General features: G+C 39.6%; 2 protein-coding genes across 5 annotated transcripts in view; one reads left to right on the top strand and one right to left on the bottom strand.

Moving 5' to 3' along the window:
* nisch (nischarin) overlaps positions 1 to 13,278 on the bottom strand; it is a 28,121-nt gene extending 14,843 nt beyond the window's left edge. For 3 of the 4 annotated variants that reach the window (XM_026167236.1, XM_026167237.1, XM_026167238.1), the window contains exons 1-13: positions 13,074 to 13,278; positions 11,936 to 12,019; positions 11,252 to 11,434; positions 7,991 to 8,039; positions 7,247 to 7,410; positions 7,051 to 7,146; positions 5,235 to 5,330; positions 4,988 to 5,140; positions 4,113 to 4,181; positions 3,697 to 3,882; positions 2,803 to 2,931; positions 2,483 to 2,596; positions 86 to 278 (exon numbers count right to left, since the gene is read on the bottom strand). In XM_026167236.1, coding sequence (XP_026023021.1) covers positions 86 to 278; positions 2,483 to 2,596; positions 2,803 to 2,931; positions 3,697 to 3,882; positions 4,113 to 4,181; positions 4,988 to 5,140; positions 5,235 to 5,330; positions 7,051 to 7,146; positions 7,247 to 7,410; positions 7,991 to 8,039; positions 11,252 to 11,434; positions 11,936 to 12,019; positions 13,074 to 13,154 — 1,597 coding nt within the window. In that variant the 5' untranslated portion in view covers positions 13,155 to 13,278. Of the gene's footprint in view, positions 1 to 77; positions 279 to 2,482; positions 2,597 to 2,802; positions 2,932 to 3,696; positions 3,883 to 4,112; positions 4,182 to 4,987; positions 5,141 to 5,234; positions 5,331 to 7,050; positions 7,147 to 7,246; positions 7,411 to 7,990; positions 8,040 to 11,251; positions 11,435 to 11,935; positions 12,020 to 13,073 lie in introns of all 4 variants that reach the window. The other variant, XM_026167239.1, reaches the window with a different exon arrangement.
* A 4,785-nt stretch (positions 13,279 to 18,063) lies between these two features.
* Positions 18,064 to 19,822, top strand: LOC113022144 (POU domain, class 4, transcription factor 2). Its single transcript, XM_026167235.1, has one exon. The coding sequence runs from the start codon at positions 18,526 to 18,528 to the stop codon at positions 19,204 to 19,206; it is 681 nt and encodes a 226-aa protein (XP_026023020.1). The 5' UTR covers positions 18,064 to 18,525; the 3' UTR covers positions 19,207 to 19,822.
* Positions 19,823 to 23,169: the final 3,347 nt, after the last annotated feature.

The raw sequence follows: 23,169 nt of genomic DNA, 5'->3' as shown, positions 1-23,169 counted from the left end.
AACCATCTGGCTGTTGTCCTTTATTAGAAACAAAAACAAACATCCCCTCCCTCAGTATGGCACAGCCTGATACATACATGATTACCTTTGCTGGGGCAGGCAGCCTGCTGGGCCGAAGAGGTAGAAGAGGAAGAGGAGGAGGATGTGACAGCAGCGGGAGGAGCGACAGAAGAGGGAGAGCAGGTGGATGGGAGAGGAGAGGAGGCCGGGAGAGGGGAGGGGGAGGAGGAGGAGAGGAGAGGAGGTACAGCAGCAGAAAGCCTGGTCTCCTCACTGATCTGACGGGAGGACAGAGAGGGGGGAAGCCTTCAGAGATCAGCAGTCATCTACATATCACATCACAACTCTACGACCAGCAGCTCCTTCAGCTGCAGAGCAACAAATGACCTTTTTTTTTTTTTTTTTTAAAGATCTAAAGACAATCTCTGATGATATATAAACAAAAAACATAAAAACCAAACTATCTGTAGCAGTCTGGTGCCACTGTATAACAGTGAAGTTAATGAGCTAAATCTGTGTGCCTATAGTTTAAACAACTGACAGGTTTTGTAGCTTTAACTCTTTCTTCTATAAAGAGTTTTAAGGGTTATTCCTATTAGGCTTCCAAGGGTTCAACAGTTAACAAACTACAGTGAATATTCTGTGTGCCTCTCTTTTTTTTGCTATTTTGTTCCTATAGACAGGCTTTGTAAATGTGAAGAGATATTAAAATATCTGGGTTCCCAGTCAATGACTTTTAAACATTGTCATTTAAACAGGAATCAGCTTAATATTTTAAAAATTTCTTAAGTGGTGTCAAGATACATGTATGAGGACTTAGGGCATATATCAAGTCATGCACACAGAGTCAGTTATGACCCTTTGCTAAGCCTACTGCATGTTTTAGAATTAGTGTTAGTAAAATACTCCGGACTCTATTATGGCTTTGTTTAAATGAGACGAGATGCATTATTATTATTATTACATGTATTTCATGAATAATAAACGAGCTGTAATTTGGCTAAAGTTTGGTCAGTGTTTGTAGCCTGTGTGAGAAACCTTTGAAGCTTTGCAGGCCGTTATGAGTAAAGACTACTTTGGAGGCTAAATATCCAAACAGCAACCCTAAGTCATTCAGAAAGTCCTTACCTGACCTGAATTTGTTAAACTTGTTACCTTCCTTCCTGTGATACATACATGTCCTGATGCACTACGCAAAAGCTGCTTAAACACAGATTTAGCTCATAAATCAGTTATGTTGCAGTGTGTTAGTTTTTATCTCCACACTGAACGATTTATTTATATTTGATGCATTTTGAATAATTCTGCTGCTGATGTGCAATATGTGTTCAATCAGAAAATGTTAGCATGAAGGTGGTGTCCAACTGCAATTCCTTATTTACCAAGAAAACTACACAGCGCCTTACACTGAATAATTAGCATTAATACCTAATAAAACCTCTGCTAAACTTTCAAGGCTTCAGCCGTTAGTAAATAATACGATGTCAGAAAAACTATGTTAGTTACATCTAACTGGTGGGTTTGTACACGTCATGATTATTGATTGAGCTACAATCAGGTTAAAGTTATGAAACAACTACAGCAGGTTTCGGGGTTAATTTATCTAAAAGATAGGATGACACAGTTCAACTAACAAAGGCACAGTCTGACTTCAATTTCAATTTTTTTTTATTTATACAGCACCAAATCACAACAGCAGTCGCCTCAAGGCGCTTTGTATTGTAAGGCAGACCCTACAATAATAACTTCAAGAATCTGTCACATATGACTGACATCAGTGCACAACATCAGTTTGGTTCCTCTCACAGTGTTCAAGTACACCAATCAGCCATACATTAAACCCACAGGTAAAGATAATTACCTTGTTACAATGAAATTCTGAGTCATTCATAACAATCAGAGATACACTCAAATGTTGTTGCAGTCCAGGCACGACCCCTTAAGGTAAAGTGACCGCCCCGTCAAAGGGAAGGGGAAGAGCAAGCCTGACTCACAGGTCCCAACCCCTCAATGCATCGGACCCAAAGGATCTGCTGCCAGACACTACAGGACAAACCCAGAGGTCCCATATACAGACAGAACAACAAGTGTCACAATAACCTCGTAATGATGAGGGAAATGTCAGTAATGCCCATGTGATGATATTACTTTTTCCCATGATTTATACAGTTATGTAAAATACTAATAAACACAAAATCAATAAAAATACAGATATTACTTCTCAGAATTGTTTTGGGGGCGTGGGAGGGACCTACATGATTATAAGCAGGTAGTTTTAATGTTGTGGCTGATCAGTGTGCAACTGCTTTCAGCTTTCTAACATAGATTTGTTCATTGTTTTAGACTCAATAATTTTAGACAATAATAATATGTACTGTGAAAATTTTATCATGTTTCACCACAAACTTACATGAATGCTGCTAGTTTAACTACACAAACTGACACTAAGCCCTTCGGTGGGCCTTAGGGTGACAGAGTCTACCTTCTTGTCGTTGCCGCTCATGCGATCTTTGGCTTCTTTGGCTTTCTGAATGGCTTTCAACACTTCCACAGTGTCCAGCTCCTTTTCCGTCGTCGCATTACAGTCCAGGCAAACCTAAAAACATAGAAAGAAATAAAGGATTAACACAAAGATAAAAACGTGGAGAACAGAAAGACAAGCACTGTGGTGAAGTGGATGATGCAAGTGTCCTTTCTGACTGTAAGAGCAGTCAGAAAGGACTGGAGAAAAAAAAGTTGTGTTTGCCGAAACAGTAATAGCATAGGAGGAATAATATTGTGTGGTAGGTTTTGGTTGCACACCTCTGCTGCACGATCCCCAAACTGGGCCAGGACTTTGGTTCTGTAGTCTGGGATGATGCATATGGGGTTACTGGACAGGTTGAGTTTCTCCAGACAGGGCAGAGAGCCGATGTTCCTGATTTCCTCCAACTAGAAAAATACAAACACACGGTGAAAACATGATGCTGCAAACCTCAGCCAAGGCTGCACACCCCACCTGAATCAAAATCTTTGGTCCAGACAGAACTTCGTTTATGATGTTTTTGGGGGTTTTTTAATATTAAGAGGACGTCTTTCAGTTTTTATTATTTCTACGTTACATTAATTCCTGGATCTAGTTCCAGAACGTTTAATCCTCTTAGTTGAACCCATATCCAGCTCTGGTAAAATGATCTATCCGCAAATCTATCCATTAATATTTCTATACACTGAAGCATGAAATAGTATTTTATAATTTATAAGTAATGTTGCTAAGAAAAGGGTGAAACAGTGGAATCATATAAAATCTTTGGAGGCGTTTACAAACCAAGGTGTTAACGAACTCTTGTAAATATCAAGATTTTTTATTTATTTATTTTTTAAAGCTATGATCAGACTTATTGTTCGGAAGTACAGCAGGTTTATACTTCTTAAGGCAATTCTTCAAGAAAAGGATACCAACTGAGAAGGAAGAAGCCCTATATATTATGTAAAGTAGAATAAAATGTCAGGTTTAATCATTTCAATACTCGTTTACATCTTTTATATACATGTTTTTTGTTTTCTATAGTTTTTTAATACAATTTTTACACAGCAATGTTAAAAAAAAAAAACTGAGGAGGAAATGTTAGATATGCCGTCTTGCAACAAACCATGAAAAGAGAAATGTTTTTGTATTCTCCCACATGGCCATCAGGGTGTCCTTGGTGTACTTACCTGTGCCAGTTGGTTGTGGCTTAAGTCCAGGCTGACCAGAGAATAGAGCTTGGTGAGACCGGTCAGTCGGTCCAGCTGGTTGCCAGCCAGGTTCAAGGTTTTGATGTTCCCCAGACGAGTGTGAGCTGCTTCCAGAACCCGGAGGTTGTTATAGGACAGATCCACGTGGACCAGATTGTACAGGTGCTGTGAACACAAGGAGGTCATTTTTGTTTACACATTTTTTTAAAATAACACACATTTAACACCACTACATTGCTGCAGTGACATTTAAGACTATAGAAATTGTCCAATCATCCTGAAAATAACAACGTTGTTCATTTTATCAACTATAAAAATATTTTTGGATGTTTCAAGAATTATGCAGACGGTCATATGAGGCATGACCTGTCCTCATTCTTCATTCTGTCACATACCTGGAGGTTTTCCACTGAGGACAGCTGGTTGTAGCTCAGATCCAGAAACTCCACCTTAGGCATCAGTTTCTACAAGAGAAATAAACTCAGTGTGGGGATACGGGGCTCTGGCTGTGAGCACAGAAGCATCACAGAGCTGCTGCTTAAACCTTCTGTTTGCAAGTGACAGCTAATAAGCAGAAAGTTGGTTTGAAAGGAACGGCATTAAAAAACTGGGAAAAACTTCCCCATTACAAAATAAACAAGGATTGTTTTAAATAATGAAAAAATATGATGGTGAAATAAGCATGATATGTCCCCTTTAATAATTTACACGCAAAACCGAGGAATATACAATCTTCCCATTGAACCTTTTGTGATTTCCTGTCTCTTTGGGGCTAAAAGAGGCCACCCGAACACATCAGATATCAATGGAAAGGTCAAGATGTTCTCTATTTAATACGTCATGTCCATTACGGGGGACGTAAATGAATAGGCTGATTCTCAGGAGCTGTAACTGCAACAGCTTGTTTCTGTGACTGAAAATAACAGAGGAGAGCTGTGAAAAAAAAAATCATCATTATGTAGTTTGGTGTTAGGTTTTGTCCATCAGTGTGTTACGATATCTGGGTGGAAATTTTCTGCTTGTTTTTTAAAAAACTATTTTTTCTTACAGCAGAAATCTCACATTATTATGTTGTTTAATTAAACAGACAAAAACTTACAATGTGTATCATCTGGTAATGTTATTATGTAACATTTTATCTGTTATGTGGTGTATTTTTCCATTATTTCACTGTGAGGAAAACAAACAAAAACTGCTTTTAAACATAATTACTGACTGAACTCTGGGTGAAGCTGCTGATGTTGCAGGTTTTGGCGGGTGTGTGTCTCACCACTGAGCTGTCGATGCTACTGATGCAGTTGTGACTCATGTCCAGCGTGGTGAGATTTCTCCACACGGGGATGACAGCGGTGACCGGACACCCAGACTCCACCCCCTCAGGCTCCCACTGCGAGAACTCACTCGCCTCTGGGACGAGGACAGACTGAGGCGTCACATAAATGAAACACGTCAGTATCAGTATAGTGCAACACACAACAGTAATACTGTTCATGTACTGTATTTGATCTAAAATGTACCATCATAGATTCGGTGGAGCGATGGATGCTCATCGTCACCAAGCTCGACCTCAGAGAGGACAAACCAAGAATCTGCTGAGAGCTGCACTCGGTGATCTGAAGACAGACACAGCTTTTAACATTGTTAAAAGCTGAAGGACTTATCTTACCACTGATCATTTACATTTGGATAAACTTCAAAGAGTGATAAGGGATACTGCGTCAGCATCTCCTATTCTTTTTTCTGTTTGAACTCTGAAGTGAAATTCAGATTAAAATAAAATTATTCAGATCAACAGCTGAGCTTTTTTTCCACAGTGGACACAAAGAAACAAATAAACAAGTTATTATTTTGTTTGTTATCTTTTTATGAGTTTTTATCTTCCAAGTAAAAAAGTACAATTTAGTTCGACATCAAATGACTCTAATAACAGGTATTTATAGGCATCAGCTCCACTCATAGGCAGCCGTAGGCTCTGCCAGCCTCGTCTTCATTAACTGGAGTCCCCGTACTGGACCTCACAATAATGTTTCTGCTGCTGGTGCCTTTGGAATCAATTTAACAAAATTCCCAAAATTCCCTATGGCTTGTTGTGAGATAGAGTCTATCCAAGAAGTGTATGCTTCAATTTTAGTGAATAAAATTCAAGTTTTATTCATCTGTTGCTTACAGTGTCTGTGAATGGCGGAGACGGAGATTTGTGGAAAAAGCCATCCGGTCTCTTGACATAAACTTCCCTCAGCCACTCGCTCATTTTCTCTTCGTCCATCCAGCCCTCTGAGTTAGCTTTGACGATGACGCCGGCCGGAAACTTTTCTTTTGGCAAAGTCTTCCTCTTGAAAATGACCATGGGTGGTAGTTTCTGGCCATTAGCTTGGCAGCCCAGACCTACAGTGAAGGATGACTTCTCGTTCCCTGTGGTGTGTATAGATACCGTACCGGTCCCTGTTTTCTCGACAGTACGGTTCACGGGGATGTCAAAGGTGAGGGGGACCTCGTCCATGTTAGTGATGTGTTCTGGCCGGATCTTCTTTTCAGTGATCTTATTCTGGCAGTACGTGCGGAAAATGGCCAACTTTTCTTTGTAATCGTTTGGCAGTTGCTGTGAGACAGTAGTTCTTGTGCGGATTGAGAGATTATGCCTTTTCATAAAACGGAAGCACCAAGAATGTCCCCCTCGAAAGTCGTTGATCTGCATGTCACGTGCTACCGCTGTTGCCTTGAGTCGAATAGAGACTGTAGAGACACTTCTACCTGCTGTTCTCTGTTCAATAACCCACTGTTCAATTTTGTCCTCTAACTGCGGCCATCGTGCCTTGTTCCCTCGGAAACTCCTTTTGGTCTTCTTTACTTGTTTTAGGTCATCTTTTTGCTTCCTCCACTTGCGCACCATGGACTCATTAATGCCGAATTGTCTGGCAGCTGCTCTATTTCCATTCTCTTCTGCATAACTAATTGCTCGAAGTTTAAAATCAGCTTCGTAAGCGTGTCTCTTCGCGGGTGCCATTTTGGAGTCGTTATACACACACAACACGGTAATGTTGTGTTGAAGCACAGTATGTATTACTCCGCGAGGCTCCTGGCAATGGTAACCGTAATGCTCCAAAAAGTGGCACTAAAAATCTTTTTTTGACAGATTTTTGAGCATAGTGTGCCACATAAAACCGGTTCGAGGTCAGTAAGCACAAACCAAAATTCATACATAAGGCGTACCAGATTATAAGGCGCACTGTCAATTTTTGTGAAGATTTAAGGATTTTACGTGCGCCTTATAGTGCGGTAAATACGGTACATAAAAACAGACAAAACATATTTCATGGACAGAGAGACAGTTACCTCTATTTGCAGCAGGGATTTGAAAACAGACAGGTCAAAGGGGAGACTCGCCTCCTGAATATTACTGGTTCCTACTGGACCTCTGGTACCAGAAATCTGAGAAACAAAGACAAAAACCAGTGAGAGCCTTCACCACCTCTGATGCTCAGAGGGAAACGACATGACAGGAATTTCTGGTGTATAAGTGGTGTATAACCTTGAGGTATCGCAGCCTGCAGGTGAAGTCGAGGATGTGTCCCAGGTCTGTTTTGGCATCGCCATTGCAGCAGGTTGGTTTGGCCATCCGCAGTTGCTGTGAGACGGAGAAGAGCTGCAGAGGACGGAGAGAAAACACCTCGCCGGCCTGCAGCAGCTGCTCACCTACAGACAGACAGTGTGACACTGCTCACTGTACAAACCAGGTGTGTCAAATTCATCTTTTCATTCTTTTCATTTTAAAACAAACAATAACAAAAAAGAGCTCCACAATTACTTAAATGTATAATAAACAACATGAACCATCTTTTTAAACATTTAGAAAAAAATCTTATATATTATCTTATTTTGCTTGAGTATACAGTTATTACATGTATATTACAATTTTAGAGTATTATGGAGCTACACACAGTTGTACTTTACTCTTTACTACGTATTGAAATCTAGAAATCGTTTTAACTTTCGATAAATGCTGAGTGGAATCCTGCAGTGGCATCCTCACACAGGAGTCAATATTTATGATTCAAACATTTTCAATAAAAAAAAATAGAATTATGAATGAGGTCAATACAATTTTCACACACTGCAAATACACTGTCTGCCTATTTGGACCCTAACATGTCACATGTAAGACACCCTTGGTCTACACACTTGTTATTTTCTTTGCAGGAAGCTTCAAACGGTTATTTACAAATCAGATGTTAACAAGACCTCTAAAGCAGGTCCACTGTGTCTGCTATCCTACCTTTATGGAACAACTCCTCTGCCAGTGCTGCAGTGATGCCATTGATTTCCTGGAAGAGCAAAACAAATTATATTAACTTTAAAATAACTAACAGTTGTCATTACTTGAACATGGAGCCATCACCTACAAATTAACTGAATTAACAACATTAGGTCGTGTTTGGACGATGACACAATAAGAAACACCTGAGATAAGATTTTATATAATCGTCGCTATTTTCATTAGTCTGTTACCAGACATAGTAGTTGTTTATTCTAATTGTTAACACTGTCACTGATGCACAGTGCTGGTAAATTGTTGCACTGTAAATGTTAGCCACCATCTGCCACCAGATGGAGCATTTTTGTTGACAAATACCTTAAATCTGTTAATCTAGGCCCGATCTTTTTGTTAACACTTTCATTGTTAGCTCTTTTTAAGGGGAAAGAATGAGATTACGGATACAAGCGGTGGAAACAGGCTTTCTCCGAAGGGTGGCTCGGCTCTTTTTTAGCATAGGGTGAGGAGTCCAGTCATTTGGGAAGGGCTCAGAGTAGAGCTGCTACTCCTCAGGTTCTCTAACATCTGTTAGACGTCATCTGTGAGTAACACCAAATAGAAAATATTTCTACGCCCATTTTACATTCAAGCTTTTTATTATATTACATTTAGATTCTGAATTACTGAATCACTTTTAATCACCTTTCAACGTTTTTCAGTTTCTTAAAAGTCCGTCTTTATTGTAACTTCTCCCCTACCATCCTTGTATTTTACTAATATTTCTTTAATTCTGTTTCTTCTACTGTAAATTGACTTGATACTAATGTTGACACAGATGCAGATCATAGGTCACACTCTATATTGATTCCTGATCTATTTTCTATGTGGGGAAAAAAAGGTCTTTGAAGTTTCTGAGTCTGAACACAAAGTGAAACGCTTGCATGTGACTGAGGTATGCAAAAACTCCACTGATATGAGTTTTACGTCACTGTTAAACAATGCAAAATGACAGAAAGATACACCAGCAATGATCTATAAACAAAAAAAGCTTGGAGCCATGCAAATGCAACCGGTTTATGATTCCCATCACTATGGCTGATCATCATTTCTTTACTGATGCTTTCACAAAAGTTTTTTTAAAAACTTCAAATAACATTAACACAAATCAACCTGCAACCATGTTTTAAAAAAGTTTGCCTGCAGACACCTGGATCTGTCAGCTGTCTTCCTTTCAAACACATTACACTTTGATGTAACCGAACATTAAACAGAAGATACAGATTCCCACTATCATTCCAAACAAAGTTATCCGCTACAGTCACATGCTGTTCACTTCAAGTCACATGAGAGGTTTTCCTGTGTGTGCTTTGCCGTGCAGGCTTCTCAAACAGTGGCCTCTTTTTGTTAATCCATTATCGCCATAATGTGATCACTGTCTCTGTCATCACAAAGCCTCAAACCACTGTGTGTGTTATACAAGACTGATCTATCAAAGAAAATTAAGTCACAGAAATTATATAATACAAAGAAACAGAATATAATAGTTATTCTTGATACATGGATTCAGTTTTATCAACTGTTCAGCCCAGCTCACTTACAGAGACCCCAGTGGTTTCTTTCAATGGGCAACTGGGCCATTCGTGTAGCATTGAGATTTTATCTACATCTAAATTTGTTGCATGATGAACTCGTGTGAAACTGTGACAAACCTAACAAAACCATCAGCTCTCTGCCTCCTGATGTTAACCTGTATAATCAGTCAGCTCAGTATGATGAGAAATGAGCCACAGAGTGAGAAATCCATGATCAGTTTTTTTTTAGATGTTTTCACTCTTGGCTAAATTAAGGGCTTTGTTTTGGTGAACTCTGTATAAGGCTAATATAAAACAGGCTAGCTATCAAATCTAACAAGGTGACAATGAACTTTGGGATTAGTTTTCAACCAAGCCTAGACGTTGAGAAAAGACCAGTTAAAGATGGTTATTCAGTATTGTTTGCTGGGATGACGCTGTGGGATTAGAACATTACCGAGGGTAATGTCTTCATCCGTAAGAAGGCTGTAAAACTGACAGTGACTCAGAGCTCGGGATGAAAGTTGCAGCCAAACTCATGACGTGATCAATTCTTACAAACACAGCATTCATTGTGCAAAACACTGTGACACGTACAAACATGATGTATTTTTTAGACTTTATCAGCACGTTTTGCAGCCCTTAAATGGAAGAATAGTCCACTTCACCATGACTTTCCTTCATAAAAGCTACTAAATAATTTCTTTGTATTATTTAGGAGAGTCCAATAAAATACACTCAGTTCAAGTTCATCAAAAGGGCTCAGTATTTTTTATTTGAAACATTGTCTGTAATTTATTGCGATTGAGGTTAAATTGTTAATAATGTTTTAAACTTTATATATATTTTATACATGATTTACATCCTCACATACTGTTATTATGAGTCTTTTTTAAATACGATGTTGTAGATTGTTTAATCAGGCCTATAACTGATGGATGGTGTCTTGTGTTTACTGTGATGAACTGCTTTGACGTTAATCTTAAATGAAGAGACTTTTTCTCAGGAGTGGGTGCCATGTGTTTGGGCTTATGTCACTTCAGGATAGTGTTTTGAAACCTGTTTCTATAATGTTATACTGAAGCTTATACGTACCGATAGCTGTAATTGTGCTGATTGTTCGAAGGGAATGCTTTTACATTCAAGAGAGATAAAAAACTGTTTTACTGTGGTATTATACTGTAATTCTTTGGCTCTATAAATTTGAAATTCTCAAAATCAGGAGCATATTTGAGAGATGAACTGATGTAAATATGTTATGGTTAAAAATAAAAATGAGATATTACTGCTACTGCTTGTAGATTCTCTGTTTAAGAAAAAAACTCTAAGCTGGAAAACTTAAGTGGAAAACATTTAACACAAAATAAGGTCAATTAATCAAGACAGCAGGACAAAACTAAATAGTTCAATAGTTCAGTCTTGCTGTGTCAACAGTTAACGTTTTGTTTCAACACGAAGTCGTATGTTGAAATAGGAAGAAAAAAAGTGTTTGACTGGTTTTGTCTGAAGAACCTGACTAGTCTGCACAAAGTCTTTATCTCAAAAGTGTCTAACAGATTTAAAATGAATGGGAACATCTAGATCTTATCAACCAGCATGACTCTCTGACCTCGTTTTCTTTGCTGTAGTGAAGACCTAACAGACCTCCACTCCAAACTGAGGTTATTCTAAATCATGAACTGCACACTTGTTTATAGGTTGTTGTACTCACATAGAGATGAAAATGTAGGAAGTTGGTGAGCGGTGTGGGCGTGACTTGAGGAAACTGCTGGAGAAGAGTCTGCAGGTAGAGCTCCAGCTCCTTCTGCCGCCGCTCCACCAGACTCTTTGAGTTCTTTCCCAAGATCTTCTTAGGAGGAAGCAGTCGTCTATCAACCTTTTTCTCTGCCGTAAGCTTAAGCGGAAACAAACATCAGGAGTAAAACCAGGTTTGATTTTCATAATAAAACAATCCTGCAGCCAAGAAACAAATGTTTCCTAGGTGCAGAGAGCATAAAAAGTTGTAGCTATTCTCCATTTTATATCATTGTAATTTGATAAGACTTATCAGAATGCCATTCAAACAAGAGAGAAATTGGCATAAAAAAATTTGAGGAAATTGTTAGAGATATTTTTATGAACACAATTTATAGACAGTAAATTGTCCTATTAAAAGGAGAGAAAAAAACTACAACAAGTGCTAAAGGTAGTTAGCATTGTTGTCTCACAGCAAGAAGAGCCTGGAATCTAATCCACCATCAGGGGTTAGGTTAACTGGTGATTCTAAATTGCTCATAAGTGTGAATGTGTCCATCTCTCTGTGTTAGCCCTGTGACTGTAGTTTACTAGAGAATTCAGACTAAAAAACTGAACTGTTGATGGTGGCATAAGGCTGCTCACTGGCCCACTTTATTACCTTCTCATGGAGGTCGTAGAAATCACTATAGCGGTGCTTCACAGTCCACCTGTGCTGTCCATCCGTCACATCAATGATGTAGACCTGAAACATCAGAGAAGCATATATTAAAATCTGTGACCCAGCAGAGGATTCCTGCATATAAAAATTTTTAATCTCCACCAAAGAGGTTTGGAATTTCTGCCAAAGGAAAATCACCAAGACTATAATAAAATATTCTTGACCAATTACATTTTAAGTGGGTTTAAATTCATGAAATCGTTAAAACATTTTACCAAATAACAGAAAATTCACAGCACACTTATACGTGTTTGCTTGTTTCCAGGATCAGATGAACCCAAATGTTTCCTGAAGGAAGAACTTCAACGTACAGCTGTTGTATTTAAAATGCAGTCAGGGTGGCTATGTGGTGACTCACTAGACAAAAATGCCAGAAATCGTCAAATGTATCACACCTAAAATAAATAAAAATGTATTGAACTAGGGGGACAGTTGACACTTAATTCAAGCATTCAGGCTCTTTGTGGATTAAAAGCATCTCTTCAATTCAGAAAAACATGGCAAAAAAATATTATGTGAACAAATCACTCTCCCATATTAAGCTCCATTCAGATGAAAACGTGTGGTGACATTACTTGTTTTTAAAGCTGAGTGACCTATATTAATAATCAATTCAAAATCTGATGTTTTTTCTCTGTCCTGCTGTCTTGAGAAAGGATTTAACTTACAAGAGGCAACAGGAGCAAATCGGGTTATCAGCCACATTAAATAGCACAGAGTGTTACAACACACAGCACACTGTCATACAAGAAAGGAACAGAAAATGACTGAATCCGTAAAAGACTATCAGATTTACACATTCAAGAGGAAACACTGTAACCCAACCGAAACCGTGTGTGAAAATTAAGGCAGCAGTTAGCAGTTAGCCTGTGAGCTGCTCTTTCGGCTGCTTTTACCATGCTCTGAAGAATAAAGACATAAAGCCCGAATCCATCTCCATGTTAAGTCCAGTACAACACACCCACTGTCTGGGGAACTCAGAAATATTACTCGCTGTTTTTCCGATAGACCTGGAAGCCGGGAGAGCTACAAGCTAAGCTAACTGGTATTAAGCTAAAAAGAGCGGAGCGGAGCTTACAGTGTAGTTTTCCACCAACTCTGAGCCGACAACAGATACTTTTCTCTCCGAAACCTCCTCCGTAAACGGGACAGGCTCCATGCTGTGATCAACGAGAGCAGATTATCTATTACTGAGGAAAACGGTTGCTAAAGATGCATAGCGTTCCTTTTCAGTCAGCCGCCTCCTGCCGCCATGTTTGTTATGATGCTGAACGAAGCAGGTGACTGGCTGACAAAAAAAAAACTTTATTTAAAAGTTGTTTAGTTACAGTCACCTTTAAAAAAAAAGTTTGTTTTTTTCTTTTCTTGATTCTTGAAAATAAATAAATAAATGATGTTATATTAAAATATGGAGATGAGCATGTGTCATTACTATAGCCACGCCTTGTTTGGTGAACTGATCACCCCGATTCGTGTTTCAGCTGCTCCCTTCAGGTTTCCCCACAGCGAATTATTTGACACACCCTATCCCCATCACCCTCCTCTGCCACACCAGCCGTCGGCATGGGCTCCTTCACATGAATCTCCTCTGTAGTCTTTCTGTTTTCCACATGCCTGCAGCTCCATCTTCAACATCCTTTGTCCAGTATATTCACTATCCCTCCTCTGCACATAATCTCAGCCTCGTCTCTCTAACTTTATCTCCAAACTGCTCAACCTGAGCTGTCCCTCTGTGGTACTCATTTCTAATCCTGTCCATTCTAGTCACTCTAACCTAACCTAGCTTAACCCTCCTCTTGTGTTAGGGTCGGCACCGACCCATTTTAAATTTCAAATGCATAAAAAAATCACATACATTTGTTTATTGTTTCAAGGCTTTTTGACTTTGTCAGGAACTTCTATTTCTACAAAATAAAACCAAAAAAAAATATTTTCACAAAATTATAAAATGCCCTAGTTGAAATTATGACCTTTGTGTTGTTAGGGTCGGCTTCGACCCAGGTATAATATTATGAGTATAAAGCAATAATTAAAGCCAAAACTGAAATCATAAGTGCACTGTCAGCTAAAACACTTACAGCAATCGCCTCTCCTAATCATATGAGCTTTAGGGGATTCTTATTTTGCATGTTTTTTGCATTATACCTGCACAAAAACAGAACAAAATAAACACGGGCATGTGAGGTGAATTCACTATTTGAGTGGCCATTTGACTTCCAGAGTGCACATTTACAATTTGCAGCATACAAAAAATGAGAAGAAGATTCACAGTGAGCTAAGTTCAGGATCATATTTTTGGTGAAAATGAAGGAGAGGACACAGAGCAGCATAGCGATTCAGATGGGCAGGTTTCTAAGGAGGAAGACAATGTGGACTATCATCCAGAAGACACAGACACATCTGATCAGAGGTGGAGGTCGCTGGTGCTGAAGCTACTCCTGCTGAAAGATTCAAGTCCAAAAATGGTAAGATCTTTTGGAGCTCAGTACCTCATGATGTACATGGCAGGGCAGCTGCTGCAAATGTCATCAAAATGACCCCTGGAATCACAAGGTTTGCTCTGACCAAAGTCAGTGACATCAAGAGATGTTTTGAGATATTTATGCCATTGTCACTAGAAAGAATCATCATTACTATGATAAACCTTGAAGGAAAAAAAAGTCCATGGCGACATGATGAGGAATACCTGGATGCTTTCATTGTTCTTGCTGGAGTGTACAGATGCTGCAATGAGGCCACTGATCGTCTATGGGATGCATCGACAGGCAGAAACATTTTCTGGGCAACGATGTCACTTCACACATTTGATATCATTTTGATTCAAGAGTCCTCAGATTTGACAACAGAGAGACCAGACCGAGGTCTGACAAGCTTGCTCCCATCAGGGATGTCTGGGAGAGATGGGTGCAGCTTCTTCCACTGATGTTCATCCCAGGGCCAGAGGTGACAGTGGATGAACGTCTTGTCCACTTTTTGAGGAAAATGCCCCTACCGGCAATATATACCCAGTAAGCAAGGGAAAAACGGCAGAAAAATCTGGGAAGCCTGTGATGCAAAAACCAACTATGCCTGGAATGTACAGATTTTCACAGTCAAAGCTGTGAGTGGCACCCCTGAGAAGAAACAATGAAAATGTGTGGTCCTCCATATGACCACTGGACTGCAGGATCACAATATCAGCTGTGATATTTTATTTTATTTTTTACCAGATATGACCTCGGACAAGAACTTCACAAAGGAAACTGAGGTGAAGCTGTATCATTGGGAAGTGATAAAAAGCCCACAATTACCCACGGCTATAACCAAAACAAAGGAGGAGTGGACTTTTTCTTTTTTTCAGTTTATATCAAAGGTCTACTGCTGAAAAAAACACTTTTTTTTGTCTTTTCTTGATGTAAATGTCTATGGGTCGGAATTGACCCGTAACACCATAGATGTCATTTTAGTTATTAATCTTAAAATGAAAAAAATCAATAAAACAGATTTATTAAGAGATGTGTCCTATACCCCTCAGTAATACTCAGGTAACACAGAAACCTTTTATTTATTAATATGATTCTCTTGAGGTTAATTTTACAATTTTTAAAAATTGAAATCGAGGGGTATAGTGACAAAAAAAGACCCAGAGGCCCACGCCAAAAGTATTAAAACCAACATTTTCATGGATAAGGAAGCCTAACAAGGTAACCAAGAGATGAGAAACAAATTGGATGATAACTTATTGTTTTTAGTATATTTTATAGCTGATTTAATTCACGGGTCAAAACCGACCCGCTAGCTTAAACAGCTCGTCCCCACGTATTCATGGTATGGCTCAGCAGCTTTATCCCTGTGTAGTTTCTACGGCTCTGGGGTGTGTTAAACAATCTTGTTAAAAAAAAAAAGTCTGCTACACTCTCTGCTACACATCTCCATTTATTTTCTTGGATGGGTTACATTAAAGCTACAGCTTACATTAAAGATAAGCCTAATTTCCTTAGTTGGTTTTAAGCCACTCCATTTAACGGTCACAAGGGGTCACTGTGCTGTAGCATATTTGCAGGCTTGATGTGGTCCTCCATTGTGTTTGATTTGTTGACTAAAATTGAATTAAATACACATATTTTGAACTGGAGAGCCTGTGGTGAAAAAATGAATGAAAAAGGAATTCAACTCTAAAGGGCTCCTTATTTTTTTCAGTCAACACTAAAGATGAAATCCATCCTTTCTTCTTCTGATTAGATGACAAATCTAAAACGTCACTTAGCAGCCCTTTCACAGGTTGGCATGCTCACAATGACAGTAATCTTTACCTTGCTTACCTTCTTCATTTTCTAGGAAGACAGGCCATCATTTCCGGAACAGCATTTTAACACAATCTGTTATTAATTATTTGCACAAATATTCCCAAGATGTGGAATATATACAATACACAAGTGTTCATTCAGCAGTGCTAGCAATTACACTGTTACATGATCTGTTTAAGACAATTAACAGAAGAAGGACATACACACACTCAAAGACACCAAAAGTAACAATAACCAGGAAAACTAATTTAAAAACAAAAAACATACAGTTTTGAAGTTTTGTTTTGTTTTTGAGCAAGACTTCAGATAAGGATATGTATATTTTTTATTCTTACTAGACATTTCACTAAATTTAAATAAAGGCCTAAACTGCTGTACTAGAAACACACTGGTAGAGGGAGTACACGTTGTACGCTCCGTTTGCACGTGTATTTGCACCCGTTACTTTTGCTTGTGTTTGAACATGTTGGACCAGATGATGGCGCTGGATATCAAATTATTACCAAGGTTCTTGCAGTTCGAACAGTATATCCTGTGTTTAAAAAGTGTTTTAAAATGTCTCTTCAACCCTATCCTGCAGTAGTTGTTGACATATTACAATAAAATAACAGATTTCAACCTCAACCTCATGTTGACGCTAAATATTTTAAAAAGGTGAGTTGATCGAAAAAAGCAAGTAAAAGTCTGTGCAGAATTTGAAGAAAAAGAAGACGAATGCCTTTTCATTGTAACTATACACATGTACAAAGAGATACAGAGCATCTCCTACTCAGTGCATTTTATTTTAATCTAGTCAAAGCCTTTAAAGTTAAGCAGGGGTTTATGGCATAACTTTATCTACTTTAGAAGTGCAGAGCAAAGCAACACTTGGAGTATATGACCACCTTAAAAGTTGTTATTTAACCTCTTCAAAGCTGTCAATCTAAACCAGGCTGTCTAACTAGCTTGCATAGATTATCCTTAATTATTTTGAATAAGTTACCCATTTACAAGACTGATAATGAGTACCTTGGAGCATGTTAAGAAAAACAAGCCTGTTCCTCAGTTTTTCCACAATCATTTTCAGATCCCAGGAAAAGAAAGGACAGACAAGTTCTACCCTAGATCTAGAATTAAATAATAAATGAACTTTATTGAAAATTTGTGGGAATTAATGAAACCCAGTTGGCCCAGTCGGCCCCAAGTTTGACACCTCTGGTTTGAACCGAAGTGGTGAGACTGGTGTGCTCTCTTCGAGGAAGCCATTTTAGAGCACAAATGAATACGTACAAAGTTATTCGCTACCATTAATTACAGTGGTTTATATAGAAAACTGCTGTCCTCGGACGGATCTTTCGGTAATGCTGTGATACTCTGAACTGTTGTGGGCATGGTCCATGTACAAGGCCGTAAATAACGGCTGTCAGACTGCTACGGTGACTACTCCAGTCCGCTCCGATTGTTGTAGCTGTACGTGACCACTGTCTTTCCATGGGGAGGGGGCGGGGGAGAAGGAACAGCAGCAGCTGGGCATCAGATTTCAACTGCCAAAACTAAGGCGGACTGAACCATCACTCGGCGGGGAGGATGCTTTCTGTGTGTCACACCACATCTTTTTAACATAGCTACAGTAGCTTCATATCGGTATTTAGGTACTTTACATTGAGGTTTAGAATAAATGACCGACAACATATGTCATATTACAATGTTTCAAATGGGAAACGGAGACGCGTGAAATGACATCTCCCCCCGCCTCCTTCTACGCAAATGAAATCTTCCAGCTCCTTATAATAACACCGAGAAGACGGCAGCTCCACAGTCAGTGATGGTAAGCGCTCAGTTTGATGTTGCTACAGACTTAACTCAGAGAAAAAACACCTTAAAATCAGCGAGACGACTCTCAAAACTATTACCCCGCTCACTTCAGTTCACTAATCAGAGCTGCAAGGAGCTGATTTCACTTTCAGAAAGGGGTGAAAAAAAGAGACATTAGAGAGACAGAGAAGGGCGTTACAGAGAGCCAAGCGAGCAGACAAGCTGCTGCTGCAAGGGGAGGCAGAGGAGGCTATGCACCAGCCGAAGCCAGAGGTCAAGAAAAAAAGTGAAAAAATAGTCAAAAGGTAGACTAGGGTCATTTGTGATCTGAGCCACACATCGAGAAACGATCCTCGCATTGTTGTTGTTGAGTGAGCAACCGAGTGAGGAGGAGGATGTGAAGGAGGTGTAGCTGAGAGGCGACATCAAGAAAGGAAAGGAAACAAGGAAATGCTCTCAGAGAAGATGTGCAGGAGTATCTGCGAACACCCCAAGCTGCTGCAGGACGGGAACGAGGCTCTGCAGAGGGACGGCCGCAAGAAGCACGGCTGGTCCAAGAGCTGCAGGGGGCGCCTGCAGGGGCGGAGGATGAGCAGAGGAGGGTGGCCGAAAGGGCGCAACCACCACCACTATCACCATCATCAACATCACCACCACCATCATCATCCCCGACACCACCAGAAGCCGGCGCTGTCCCTTCGTCCCGTCAACGTGAAGGGGAAGAGGGTGAGGGGGATGCAGGCCCCCAAGAACACCAACCAGTTTTTGATGCATGAGAAGTACGAGATGCTGCACATGCGCTGTGACTCAGTGGGGAGCGATAGCGGCTGCAGCTCCGACAGCGACATGGAGCTGACGGACATGGACTCATACCTGGGCGTCCTGGAGAATGCCAGAGGAGCCCTCTTGGACAGTCCCAACCCATACGGCTCAACATCGCCTCCGGGACCGTTTGTGGTACTGCACGAGGACCCTCTGTGCATGCACGAGGGCAGCTTGCTTCTGCATGAAAGCAGTCTGCGTCTCCAAGAGGAGAGCATGCAATATTTCCCCTCTGAAGACGACCTTATGCAGAGCCAGAATTTCATGCAGAAGGACTTTGTTGAGTTCTATGACATCCTGACACCCTGAAGGGAAACTTTCAGGCGGACATTTTGTTTTCACCAAGACTGAACCTGCTCAGGTTTGTCCTGCTTTATGTTCACAGAAAGAAAAGTCTCCTTTCTTCTTCTTTTTTAACGACAGGCAGCCTTAACATCTGGAGAATTTGCTTGCAGGATGGAATGATTCAACTGGTTTCCAGCAGAAATTAACTTGTTTTTTTTTAAACTGAGTGTAATTTTTTTTCAATCATTCCTGCAAAGCACTGCCTCTTTGTATTTTTGAGAACCGCACTCACAATAGGTTAAATTGTCTCACTCCGCTGGTATTCTTCCAGGTTTAAAACGTAACTTTTGCGGATTCCTGTCTTAAATTGAGTTAAGACGGTTTATTTTTTCCTGTTGTTGACTGGTTAATGTGTGGTTATGTACCGTGTGTCTGGGTGCTGTAAAGTGCTTCCTTTCTGTTATTGTTGTTATACACAAAAGGAAATGGGCTGGATGGTGGGAGTGAACCCAAACAGCCAATCGGCTTCGAGCTGACTGGATTAGGCTTGAGGTGATTGGCTGATGAACATTGTCTGTGACAAAAGCATTTGGCTGTAAAGAATAAAACAAAAACCCAATAAATATCAGAATAATATAAAGCGGGCTGATTGTTTTTATGAATGCTAAGAGCCTGTAGAGGCAGTGTGTCACTGTGTCATTAGGACAGCTCGAATAAGACCCTGTAAATAAATGGTCAGATTTGTTGTAAGAGTTCACATGAGACTGTGTGAGCGAGGAAGAGAGATTGGTGAATGAAATAAATTCATGAAATCTGCATCACAAGCATTCAAACCATTTAAACAGGACATGAGACACATTTGTCACAAATTAAAGAAAACATTATAAAATCCCGTATAAATACCCCAAAATCAAGTTCTTAGTGCAACAGTGACATACAGCTGCAGGCAAATTTATTAACACATCATAAAACAAGGTGCTAAATGCACACACATCTCTCCAGCATTTGTTTTCAAGAGTTCAAATGCGTTTTCATTGCATTACACATGAATTTCTAACCAAAGTTTGACAGCATGTAAGAGTTGAAGATAAAATCTGCCACGTTGACAGAAGTCAGTAGATAGAATCACATTTAGAGATGTTGTCTAACAAACAATTGCACTTTCTGAATGTTCACAGAGCAACAGGACATCTAAGTTCTGCAGATTATTTTTACCCCCATACAAAAGGAAAAATAAGTCACTAAATGACAGCACATTTTTTCAATAATGCTCAGAAATTTGTAGATGACACAGGAAAAGAGAAAAAGAAAACAGCAACATTACTATATTCATGTTTTCTTCCACTGTGAGGGTGAATGTTGATTTGGGTGGGTGTGTTTGGGTGGGTGTTGTGTTTGTTGGAGAGAGACGCAACTAAAAGTAAGAAAGCACACACAGACGGGGCCCCGGGGACATCGAAGTGGGAGGGGCATCACAGAACGTGTCGGGTCCTGGATCACAGCATTCTTTATTTATTGAATTTTACTTCACCTTTTTTGCTCTCTCCTGCCTCGGGGTTAGGGTTAGGCTGCTCCCAGACCTGAGAGAATTGTAGATCAGGTCCCTTTTTGACCAGACCCCACCTCAGCTGGTAGAGTCAGTTCAACTGGTTCTTTCTATCAAGAGTTAGTCTTCATAATGATCTGATGTGTATAGGAACCAAATTAAAGATCCTGATTTTAAAAGCGTGTGTGCACATTGCTGTTTAAGTCCATACCAAAATTTACTTTTCACATTTCCCATATAAAGGCCACTTTTGAATTTTACAGACCAGGAATGAAGCGGGAAGGAGGGAGAATCGGCGTGTTCCTGTTTATAGATCCGTTAAAGTGGATTATTTGAAGTGAAGGGAGCTGGTCACACCCACACAGCACAGCCAGGAAAGTATAAGCCTCTTTCTGTGCCATAAACTAATAATGGTAACAGGTCAAACTGCGAGGAGCAGGCAGATTCTTCACTCTTATTTGTACAGAGCAATATTCTGCTCTTCAAAGAGAGTGAGAAGCAACTACAGAAAAGGTGAACACGATACACTAGACAGCATATAAAAATAGAAAGGTCCAAATGCTTCAACTTCTTGTTTTTTTTTGTCTATTTATTTTAAATGAGATAGAGAGTAGGCAGATATTATATTGAAGTTTTTCAGTGAGAAGCAGGAAGAGACAGAATCTACAACCAAGTATTTCCATTTAAGAGTCTTATCCTTAAAAATGTGATTCTTGAAATTAACATCTGTAATGTAATACATGTTAATGAGTAATCACTCATTAACATGTATTACATTACAGATGTTATTATGGTGTTAATTTCAAGAATAGAGGCACAGATTGCGTGAACAAGACTTTTCTCCTACATTAAATGACCTCCTGGTTTACGCATGCAGCTTTCTGGAACCTATACTTATCTTCTGAAATGTCAGGGAAGCCGGTCTGGTGTCTCGTCACTCGTCACCTTCCCTACGTCAATGGTTTGGAGAACTTGGGAATGCAGTGATGTCTGCAGATCAGGTGCCAGCTGGGATAACCTAGCTGTGTGCTTACCTTTTCTGTGTCATAACTGGATTTAATTAGTTATTAAACTGAATAGTGAAGACTACTTAAGGCTAATTGTGGCCCCTGTTTAACTTATTCAGTATGTAGTTATTTTTCTTTGGGTCTTTTAAGACAAATAGTTATATTAGCTCCACTTTCAACCTCCTCTAACGTGGATTCATTCTGACTGAAGATGAAAAGGAGTGCATAAAAATACATAAAGGATGATGATTCAGAAATATGCAATGAATAAGCAACATAAAGCTATATTATAAATGCATTTAATAGTAAAGCTGCTACATTTCCAATCTGAGGACCTATGAGACAGATCCTCAAGATGAAACACAAGAGATTACAAAACATTATAAGCTGTAGACTGTAAAGTACCAAACTTTCCATTCCCAGCCAGACTAGAACAGAGCTATGAGAGGGGTCAAGGGCTTTTTATTATTGTTCTTAAAGCTTACATATGCAATAGCCTCTGCATCCTGAAAAAAAGGGCTCCCCAAGCCCTTTTTTGTTGATATTTTTTTCAGTCTGTTATGTTTTGTATGGTATATTTTATCTTCTTGACTTTTCCAATGTAGAATCGTTCCATTTTAATGAGGCTTTTGCGTAAAGCTTTTTGAGTTTTGCTGCAGATTTCATAATATGGATTAATGAAAGACAGACACTGGCGGGTGTCCAGTGTGTATCCAACCTCTCACCCTGTGTCAGCTGGGAAAGGCTCCAGTTCGCACGTGATTCTAAAAACTATAAACAAAACACAAAAAAAGGAACTTGTTTTAAGACGAGATTATTTAACATGAAGACATATTTACCCTGAGAAATCCATTTTTGTTCTGCAGCTCCAGAAGGACTCATCTGTCACTAAAAAGCTCCCTGAAATGTACAGAGTGGAAGTTTTCGAGTATTTAGAAGTTTTTTTAGTTTAACCATCTCAGTCTGACCTTTGACCTGCAGATCAGCTGACATGCACAGAATTGACACTGGGGATTGTGTTAACCAAGAGCACAAACGCAGTCAAATCGACTTGCATGTGTGTTATCTTATCGCACACAGGTTGTTCAGTGCCTTGCTCAGGGTTACAGTGGAAGGTCACAGCCTGCTTTGAATGTAATGTCTCTATTGTACCTTCAGCTCCTGTTGCTATCAGCCAGCAGCAACTTTTACCCTAACATGACTTCTTGTTGTGCAATGCTTACTCTGATTGGTTGGCTTACATAGCCAAACAGGAAGCAAATGTGAACAGTTACACACCAACGCACACATACACAAACACACACACAGGCCACAGAAAGTTGTGCTGTGGCAAATTACAAAAAGTAGATCATTACGCTGCAAACACTTCTACTGCTAGCTGTACCGATGCTAATCTGCTGACACGTACAAACACATGGATCTGTCGACACTTGT

Source organism: Astatotilapia calliptera, chromosome 5 (assembly GCF_900246225.1).
Source record: "Astatotilapia calliptera chromosome 5, fAstCal1.2, whole genome shotgun sequence".
Taxonomy (NCBI): Eukaryota; Metazoa; Chordata; class Actinopteri; order Cichliformes; family Cichlidae; genus Astatotilapia; species Astatotilapia calliptera.
Note: the sequence above shows the minus strand (reverse complement) of the source record. Positions and strands in the feature narration are given on the sequence as shown.